Genomic DNA, 10,363 nt, shown 5'->3' with positions numbered 1-10,363 from the left:
CCCAGTGGTTCTAGGACCTTATTTCATCATATCGAAATTGGAGAATTTGAAACAAGGATTTCCCCCCAACTTCTAGAAAGATGTTGAAAGACTTCATCTTGGAGTGGGATCTAGACCAGGGTTGTGTGCAGTTTCCATCTTTTAGGTTTTTATTCTCTGGGGGTGTAAAAGCCCAGATTCTGAAGTCAAACAGACATAGATGAATCCTGGTTCTGCCTGTACTAGTTCTGTGACCTTCCATGATCTATTTAAAATCCGTGGGCTGTATCTTCTTTGTGTGCAAAAGGTGGTTATGAGGATACAGGGAATGTTTTACATGGATATATAAAGCTACTAGTGCCTCTAAGGTGCAGTACTGCTCAGTTAGTGGCAGGTAACATTTTAGCAGAGTTTCTGGGCTGATCTCAGATTGAAAGCTTGAAAAAAATCAAGCTGTTCCATTCCGGATGCCACAAGGGAGAGAATGCTAGCGCCCCCACATGGTAAGCACATTAACTGCAAGGTCTGTACCTTTATTCCAATCCCAGCCTCCCAAGTGAATGTGTCCCCGCTCAGTAAGCACTCTCTTCTTCATGCAAACTCTGTGGCCTTGGAAGGGGTCCACGGACGATGGTGGGACAAGAGGGTTTGGACCAGGTGGTCTCTGAGAGCCTTCATGATCTCTAAGTGAGTCAGGCACCGTCTCCTAATCCAGGCATCCTTTACCTAGCAGAGTTCTTTCCTTTCCATTCGACACTCCCAGGCCAGCTCCTTGAAGGAGCCCTCAACAAAGCACCCCAAATCCTTGGCAGATTGTGCCCTGTAACCCCTCCTCTCTCCCTGTACTCCCATAGAATCAACTCACACCCTCCTGTAAAGAAGGGGCTACCAGGAACTCCTAAACCCTGTCCTTGTGGGAACAGCTAGATCTTAGGCAGAACCTCCTGGGGGGCCCAGAGCAGCTCTTGTGGCCTTGACAACTGCCTTGGGTGGGGGGGGGGCGGTTTCCACTGCTTGACCTCTTAGCTAAGCCTCAAGTTTTGCTCTGGGCCCAGCCTGTCCTACCAACTGCCAGGACACCCTAGAAGGAGCTGACCTGGTCAGTTTGGCCAGCACAGCCCAGGACTAAACCAGAGCCTGTGTGCAGGAGTTCTTAGCCTGGGGTATAGGGAGAAGTTTCCAGAGTTCATAGAATCCCTACAATTGTGAGTGGTGTACAGAATCTCAGGCTCTCTGTACTGTTCTGGAAAGGTGGTCACAGCTTTCATTATACTTTCAGAGAGGTCTGTGACTGCAAAAATTAAAAAAAAACCAAAAAAACAAAACACTGCTTCAATTGCAGAAATGACTTACTTCAAGCATTCTCTATGCAGGACCCCATCCCAGTCCCGTAATCTGCAGCACACGGCTGGAGAGCGCAGCAAGGCACACAGAAACTGCAGCTTGCTGTCCTCTGCAGTGTGGCTGCCTCAGAGGACCTGAAAATGTTTCTCATCACTTTTTTTTTTTTTCCTTTTCTTGTTTGCTTTTTATGGCCACAGCTGTGGCTAGGGATTAAATCAGAGCTGCAGCATCAGGCCTACACCACCGCCCCAGCCACACTGGATCCAAGCCACAAGTGTGACCTACGCTACAGCTTGCAGCAATGCTGGATCCTTAAGCCACTAAATGAGGCCAGGAATTGAACCTGTATCCTCACAGAGACTATACTGGGTTCTTAACCCACTGAGCCACAATGGGAACTCCTCCCATCACTTCTGTTTCCTTTGCTGGGATCAGCTTTCAGACCCTACAAACTGTTCTTCAATAGCTTTTCACTCTTGGCAAATTTCTATTCTTTGAAGGGTCATATAGCATTAAGACTGGTGACAAAAACGGATCAAGTGACACAATTCTATTTGGCGCCTCCATCTTCTGCTTGTGGTTGAGAAGTGGTGAGCTTGGTTTCCCTTAGGCTGATCTGAGTAGGTCTGGAGAGCCTCTAAGGGGAGTTCCAACACACATTCTTGCAGTGACAGCATCATTGGAGTGAGTAGTTTTCAAGGTGGCTACTTTGAGAAGCAGAGCTCATTTGGATGAATAGCTTCTGAAACATTTTAAAACCTCATTCTTTGGGTCACACTAAAGGTGCAGTTTTCTTCTTGGAGAACATCAATCTGGAGTCTCTAGAGTGAGGCTCTGCAAATCTCGAGGCCCTGAGGTTTCCTCTGTACCAACAAGAGTAGGTGACCCAGAGGCAGAGAGATGAACCACTTTGCTCAATGGGTCGTTTCAGAGTTGCTGATCCAGGTTTGAATTCAGTGTGACCCTGGGGAAGAATTTCTTCATGTCTTTTCCAGACCATCCTTGCAGCGTGACAACACCCACAAGGGAAGGGGACCTGTGCTCTTGGGCGACACCAGATATGGAAAGAATAACTTCAGATTATTTTTGCTCTCGACTGCTTTGAGCTTGAGAGGAATTTAAAGTTCCCCTCCTCCCGAACATTTGCAGGTGAAGAGCAGTTTGGTGAACTGCCCAAGTCACACAGCTGGATGCTGGCTGGCCAAACCTAGACTAGAATTTTGAGACCTATTTCTGGCTCTTTCTGGTGGGCTCCTCCCTTCATTTCTGAGGATGCAAAAGTACGGGTGGATATGGATATAGAATCTGTCCCAGGAAGCAGTGGTCCCTTTCTAGAGCCCCTGGGACCCAGAGAGTCACCCAGTAGGACCCCATGAGCCATTTCAAAATAGCCAAAAAGCCTGAAGGTAACAATCCATCTAGTAGCCATAGAAAGACTGCACAGCAATCTAAATAAGATGTCTTTGCCTTGGATGGGAACTATCAGCTTAGTGTTATTGTCCATCTGGTAGTGTTAGCAGAGGTGAGCGGTTACACTTTCATTCTTTTTCAAATTAAAGTTTAATTTATATGTGGTTATGTTTTTGATCTCTAAAAATGAGGGAGAGTCCCAATAATCATGTAAACAAAACAAGTTCAAAACATGGGCACTGGAGGGGTGGGTGGGGTAAGGGGACACTTGGCTGTGGTCAGGCTGGAAGCCACACCAAGGACATCTGCAAGGATGTGGCAGGGGGTGGGGGTGGGGTGGGACAGAAAACTTATGAAAGTGTTCCCAACCCACAGCACTACAGCCACTCTGTATGGGATTCTTTGAATAGCAAAGCAATGACTTTACATTGCAAAGCATTGGTAGCCAATGTCACTTACTACTTTGGGCAGCAGCGTCCTGGTCCAAAGCCCATTTAGGATTCTTTTATTTCAGTTGTACCACCTTGTCCCCTAGCCCAGCCCCAAAGTCTTAGATAATCAAGAACCCTAGAAATAATATTTTTAATGTTTTTATTTTCATGAGTTCTAGAAGAAAAGAACAGAGGAAGAATAAGTCTAAATGCTTTACATCTCTAGTTACAACCCATGTTCATTTGAATAAATCTATCTTAAAGAAGAGGTGGCACAAGAGACTACAATACCTTTATTGTAAGAGGGGTCTACTAGTATTGTTTAGTAGTATTGAACTTGATCTGAATTAACTCCTGGCAATCAGAGATTCATGGATTTAAAAACTGCCACTGTCCCGTGATGTGAACTGCATCTGGTTAAAAACCTGTAGGGTCACGTTTATTTCTCAGGTGGCGCAGTGTTCCTACAGCCATGGGACACAAGGCAGTCACTGTGGAGCAGAGAGGATGGAGTGTGTGTGAAGGGATGGGAGGCCTCATTGATCAGCCTTCACTCCAGAGGAGAAGCGCCCTCTTTGGGTCTGTCTGAAGACCGCCAGGCCTGTCCCTTGTATTCCTGCAGCCCAAGACCACCACTGGCTTTTTGTGATTCCACTCTTCCTGTTAACCCAGAGCATAGATGTGTGGGTGCCCCTTTCTGTAAAACTAAACCCACCGTCTCCCAGGCTTCAGCCAGAAGAATGAGCTGGCCATGCACAGACCAACAGAAAACTGGATATGGAGAAACTAGGCTTAATGCTGTCTTTGCTTAGAGCATTTAGTTCTCCTGGTTATTCAAAGTTTTTGCAAATGCCACTGCTGCAGCTACTGCAATGGAGGTAAAAAATCACATTGGAGCCAGGGTGGCAGAGAGCAGCAGCGCTGCCCAGGAGCGGAAGAGAGGCTCAATAACTGAACAGATAGCAAGTGTCCAGAGCTCTCAGGTGCATGAATTCCACTTGCCAGTCTGAACCTGGAAGCTCTGGTGCTGGTCCTTGGCAACAGAAAGAAACACATTTATGTGGTTAAGGGGTAGTGCCATGTTTGTGGTCTAGCTTCAAGCAAGATATAGTTTCCAACTATATTAAACAACTGAAAACTCATCACCTCCACTCCAAAAGGGGCTTTCCAAGTGGCTATTTCTTGTGCACTAACATCCAAATCAGTAAGTTCTGAGTGCTTGGAAGGGAGGCATCAAATAACTCCCAGCCCAGCTCCATCTGGTGCATGTTCAGTGAATATAAACTTATTTTCACCATTGTCAACCCAAGCCACAACATAATCATTGCTAAATCTGCTACTACTCACTCCCTAAAGTCATCCAAAAGTCAAATATTAAGGATTAATGCTCTTGACTATTAAAAATGATTTGACCTGTGATTCAAAATCCTTGTCATAGCAAGAGGTAAGCCTGAAAGGGAACGTGAAGGATTTCTGAGCCTGAACACACCTGCACGTTGGCCACTGCATTCACCACATTAGGCCAGAGATTTATGCTAATGACACCATTCTTGCTAGTTCACCTCCCAGCCCCACCTCTCCATCCTTCCTCCAGCCACTTCCCAACCATCTAGGTACGGCATCCTTTTGAATATCCTGATTGGTAGCAACTTGACCTCCTCTGAGGATACATTTGAATTAGGAAAGCAACCAAGTCTGGTGAGCAAGGAGGCTGGGATCAAGCTGGATTTTGCCATCTGAGGTGAAAGACAAGTTATGGCTATATAAGGAATGAAGTCAATCTTCCGGTACAGTGTGTGTGTGTGTACATACCACATTAGGCCAGACATTTATTCTAATGACACCATCCTTGCTAGCCATTCCTAAGGGAAGGAACAGAAATGTTTTCAGCAAAGACTTCATCATCAGAAAACATGTATTCCCCAAGGCCAACATAAATCTTGGTAGGTTTTATTTTTCTTTTTGAATCTCTTTTGTTACTCTTAGTTGCTAGAATTATCAGTTACTCATCCTTCTTGATGGTAGCTGCGTTGAATAGGTTTGGCTATTTCTTAGCCACTTTAAAGCCTTTTAAGATTTTACACAGAAGAATGGTTATTATAGGGTTTTTTTCCCTTCTGCATTCGAAAATAAAAAGGGTGTTGTGAAAGGTCAAAGGCCACAGTTGCCCCCTGGGTTTGGCATAGGCCAGATGAGAGGCAGGAAGCTATTGCCAGTAATTCTGAGTGGGGATGAACTTGCTTGTCTGGGTCCCATTCCACACGCCTTAGGACCACTCCCCCCAACCCCAGCCCACTTTTAAGATAAGGCAACTAAGCAGTTCTGTAGCCTAAGGAAGTGAGGACAAAATGGACATAGGGTAAGTTTTCACCTCTTTTCCCACTGGGGTGGAGTGCTACCCGGCCTTCTAGCCGCTTGTTTGGATCAAACCCTAAAGGAGATGATGGTGGGACCAGTCTGCATGACTCTCCAGTGCACATCTTATCCAGGTGGGCAGGAGAGACCACTGCTCTGAAGCTCTGCCTCATGCTCCAACCACTGGTATCCCCAAGGGGAGCTCTAAAAGTGCACCCCTTTGTTGGGTGGCAACTTCTGGGCCACAGGAACTTTAAAAGGCTGGTCCAGTCCTCTCCTAGGAAACCAAACCTAGAGGTTACCTGTCAAGGTCACACACTAGTCAGTACCAGGACTGGGATGTGTGTCTTTGTCACTAGCCCCCATCACATATGGAGGAAGTCTGGGCTAACTGCCAATAGGAATGGAGAAGTGATTCAGATGCAGCCTGGAGCAGCTTGGCAAAGGGCCCTCAGTGGCTCAGGACTACCTTGCAAAGAGCAGCAGCCAACCTCCCAGGAAAAGACCTCAGAGGGAGGAGGAGAAAAGGCAGAGGAATACAGATAAATTTATTAGTTAAATACTGATTTTACAGCCATTTCACCTTAAGACAATGTTAGCAGGTTTGTGGGTTAGGGACAGTATATGAGGGGGGCTTTCACAGAAGAAAGCAATGTAAATGATGATTAAAACAGAACCTGGGTTTAAAGATACTCTGCTACAGCCGGGAGGATTTGGGTAGGGGCTGGGTGTTTGGAGTAGCACAGAGGAAAGCCGGGCAGCTACACTCGGTTGGCAACCAGGACGCAGAAGCGAGCGTCTTCATGAGCCCAGCGTTGAGAATAGAAACAGCAACTTGGAGAGGAGGCCAATTCCCAAGCTGTGAGGATAGGACCCACCCTCGGGGTCTCTTCTCATCACTCATCTTTCTTCCATGAGTTGTGCTGTGTTCATCTGAATTTATGCTGAAAACTCCAGGACAAAAGATTTCTGCTGAAGGTAGGCCTGGGTGCAGGGGCTGCAGCCTGCTGCCTGCACTACAGACAAGTCTCCACTAAAGGAGGGCGCATCCTCGAGATCCAAGCTGAAAACCCCGCCCCCGCACAGGAGGCCCCAGCCCAGGGGAAGGTCCACTGCATATCCTCTCCAGAAGGATCTCAAGTCTTAGATGAATGCTACTCAAACTGGCTTTAGCAGCAGAACCTTTTTTGTTCTCACTCCGGACCCCCAGGGCTGATGGGGTAGAAGAAGGGCTGGGAGCGGGCAGGCTTGGGGGGGCTTCCGTTTGGCTGAAGGGCCGAACTCCTGTTTTGCCAGGGAGAGACATGTTCAAACTGTAGGCAGAGCTGACCACTGAGAGCAGTGGAGCGATTTTAGCCACGGAAGGAACTTGCAAGGAGGTGAGGTTGCCAGGCTGCGGAAGCCACTCTGTGGTGGGAAAGGGGGTCCCCTTCCTCCATCTCCTCACTGAGTGTCCGGTAACACTGGCCCTACCACTGGCAGGTTTGGAGTCAAGATTCAGTATTAGAGGTGCGGGGTGTGCCGAGCCCGAGGAGGAGTGTTGGGCCAGGGCAGGAGCCTCCCAGAGGCCCACGCATCCAAACGCTTGTCAGAGAGGTGCCCTGATTCAGGCCGGAGCGGGGCCCAGGACCCTGTGCCCTGTGCCCTGTGCCTGCTCTCAGATCCCAGGGGTGGGGAAGACCACCAGCTTGGGCACTGCACTGGAAAGTCAGGGGAGAAGGCCCTCTCCTCTCCCGACCAGGGGCAGAAAATGAGAAAGAAGTCTCCACCTCACTGGAAAGGCCTGAGGTGAGCTCCCAGCAAAGGGGGGCGGGGAGGCACTCTCCAGTCCCCCAGCTTTAAAAGTATCCCATAAAATCCAGCACCTACTCCCCTAACCAAATCATCGACTTCAAGTTTCTTCCCGGTTGTCTGGAGTCAGGCCCAGACAGAGCAGGCTAGCCCCCGGGAGCTCAGAGCCTCCTCTTGGCTGTCCTCCGAGTCCCAAGTCCATGCAGGAATCTGAGGAGGGAAGGAGGTGACATTATGCAGTGATTATGTCCCCATGACTGTCAGCCAGGGCCAGGCTGTTCCAAGGGTCCTGCTTAGAGCTGGCCTGCGGTGACTGGCTGACCGAAGATGCGTAGCCTTGCGGGGAGAGCTTCAGGGCCGAGAGGACCGGGTGGATGGAGGGCCCGTGGCCAGACATGGCACTAACTGAGAAGGTCTGAAAGTGAAAAGTATAAGAAGCATCACTGGAGGGGCTCAGTCGGGGGTCTGAGCTGGAGAGGCTGAGCCCTACTCTGCAGCTTTGCCCAGGCTGGCTCCCACCCCAGGAAGGGGTCAAGAGGAGAGGGCCAAAGGACAAGGGCAGGAGGGGCACCACACAGCCCTTCTGCTCTGACCCCTGCGCTGTGGGGGGGCAAGGGCCTGCGTGACTCATCGGCTGCTCCTGAGTACAGACCCAGTCGCTTTGTGACTGCTCCCGTTTCTCTGGAGCCTTGGATGGTTACGTGGGCTATTTTCTACAATCTCATCACCATCAGTCTCCACTTCCAGAAAGAAGCCATCCTCCCTGCCCAGAAAGGGCTCTGGCTCTCCTGGTCCTGTGGGCCCAGCTTCTCTCCACCCTGACAGCAGAAGGCTCCTGAGGATACACCCCCTCAAACACAGGCAGAGGAGAGGACAGAGTTAGTAGGGCACCAGGACCAAGCCTGGAAACATCCAGATCCCACATGGAGGGGCCTCAGGGGGAAGGGCTGGACGAGCAGGGATGCTGTCATATGTGAAAGAAGAAAATGAGGGTTCTGCTGCTCATCTGGACACACAAATGGAGCTGGACCTGCAGCTAACCCTCACTGTGTCCTGCCTGTGACCTCCTCACCAACCCCAACCCACCCACCTGCCCTCTGCACTTTCCACACCTTTGCCCACGCCAGGAGGGACCTCTTCTCCTTCCTTCTGTCAAAATGTACCCATCCTCATGGCCAAGGTCAAACCATGCTCACTTAGGAGACTGACTGGCTCAGAAGGCCCACTCCGCCTCCCAGTCCTCCCTCATCTCTCGCAGTCTGATTCGGTTGTAGTCACGCTGCATGCCAGCCCCGTACTGCCTCCTTGTCTCCACAGGTCCTGGCACAGAGGAGCTGCTAAACACTTGTATATCACAGTTGTATCACAGTTGTGTGTCCAGATCGCTGTAGCTTGGTCAGATGTGCTGTGTAGACAGCCCCTCACCTCCCGAGCTGGCCTGGCCTGTGGTGTGGAGTTCCTCCCCCACGGGCAGTACCTGGGACAGAGAGCTGCCATGCCCGTAGTGGGCCGACAGCCCGGGCTCTGTCTTGATGGGACGCATCTCTTCGCTGCTGCTGGTGGCCACACTGCTGGAGTTGCTGGAAGCGCTGGTGGTGGGAGGGAGGCTCTCACTGCCCGAGGGACCTAGAACAAGGCAGAGTCAGAACACCCACCCAGGGGCAGGGATGAAGAGACAGCCAGGGTAGAGCCATGCTCATGGTTTTGTCTACCTACGATTGCGGGGGGTGGGGGGGTTGGTTTCTGGGGGGTGGGGAGGCAGGTCCTTCATCCATGCTGGGCTAGGGCCTCACCATGAAGCAGAAGCAGCAGAAACCTGAGGGACTTCTGCAAATGACAGGTTCACTTCCCCTTATCCCAAACCCTTGCCACGTGTGTCTCAGGAGTCAAAATTTTTGGATTAAAAAGGGCAAAACCTATATATCATAGAATACCTCCAGCAGGCTCTGAGACAACACCCTGTAATTAAATACATCACTAGTTCCACAGAAACACGTGTGTATTCACACATGGGATAGAGCTATAAATAGCCTGTGTCAGTTCATGTTACTTTCTGCTGAGATATTGAGCTCCCTGGATTTGGAATTCAGATGGGGGCTTGAACACCTGAACCGAGGCCAGCTCTCCCTGTGACTCTACCATGTAAAGAGATGGGGCCCCCAAGGGGAAAGTGCTGATGTTTACAACATGGAAGCAGGGATCTGAGAACCACTGGCTTGGGAGAACCACTGGCTTGAGACACTCAATGTTCTCCTAAGTCGTGACTGCCAGAGGGGTGAGCCACTGTGGAGTCAGGAAAGGAGAACTTTGGTCCTGTTCCCAGCAGTGGGACAGGGAGTTTTATCTGACCCTGTCATGCCTTAGATTAGAAGATGAACTCTCCACCAGATCAGCTGACTTATTTTCTTGGGAACCACAGCATTTCCCAGTGAAATCTCTAATTCGATAGTAGTAGAGGGAGTGATCTTGGTAGCGGGCCTCATTCTTAAACCTAGAAACTGAGAAGGCAAAGTGTATCCTGAGCTGAATATGGAGCTTGAAGTGTAAAAACTTGGGTCTTCATTCCAGATCTACCTATTCACAGCTGTGCGACCCTTGTTAAGTCACTGCCCTCTCTGAGCCTCAGCTTGCTCCTTAGTAAAATGGGCGTCATAAATGGGGTCTCATGGGAGTCTTTAAGGATCAGTGAGATAACATTTGTGAAGGAACTTTGTAAATACACAGCATTACACGATTTTAATTATACACTGGCTTAAAAATCAATCTATTATAAATATGCCTAATGGGACCTTGTCTTCCCAGACCCCAGTTGGCTCAAAGAGAACTGAAAGAACTTGAGTGCTTGCGTGGCTGCAGCACAAAGATGGAGGGACTGAGTAATGTTCCTTTTCCCTTCAGGCCCTCAAAGGGGTCCAGCTGGACCTCCACAGTCTCTGCAACTAGCAAAAATCAGGCCCCAACTTGAGTTGAGGCTGCTTCAAAGGCCCCGACATGTTCCTTGACGATGTTACTTCTGCACTGGGTTATCCGGCCAGAGATGGATGACGCTGTCA

General features: G+C 49.6%; 1 protein-coding gene across 5 annotated transcripts in view; it reads right to left on the bottom strand.

Moving 5' to 3' along the window:
* GATA4 (GATA binding protein 4) overlaps window positions 5,099–10,363 on the bottom strand; it is a 79,687-nt gene continuing 74,422 nt past the window's right edge. For 4 of the 5 annotated variants that reach the window (XM_013990297.2, XM_013990298.2, XM_005657268.3 and 1 more), the window contains exons 6-7: window positions 8,788–8,936; window positions 5,099–7,725 (exon numbers count right to left, since the gene is read on the bottom strand). In XM_013990297.2, coding sequence (XP_013845751.1) covers window positions 7,543–7,725; window positions 8,788–8,936 — 332 coding nt within the window. In that variant the 3' untranslated portion in view covers window positions 5,099–7,542. 5 annotated transcript variants of the gene reach the window in all.

This window comes from Sus scrofa, chromosome 14, assembly GCF_000003025.6.
Source record: "Sus scrofa isolate TJ Tabasco breed Duroc chromosome 14, Sscrofa11.1, whole genome shotgun sequence".
Classification (NCBI taxonomy): Eukaryota; Metazoa; Chordata; class Mammalia; order Artiodactyla; family Suidae; genus Sus; species Sus scrofa.
The sequence above is the reverse complement of the archived record's forward strand: the minus strand, read 5'-3'. Positions and strand labels throughout refer to the sequence as shown.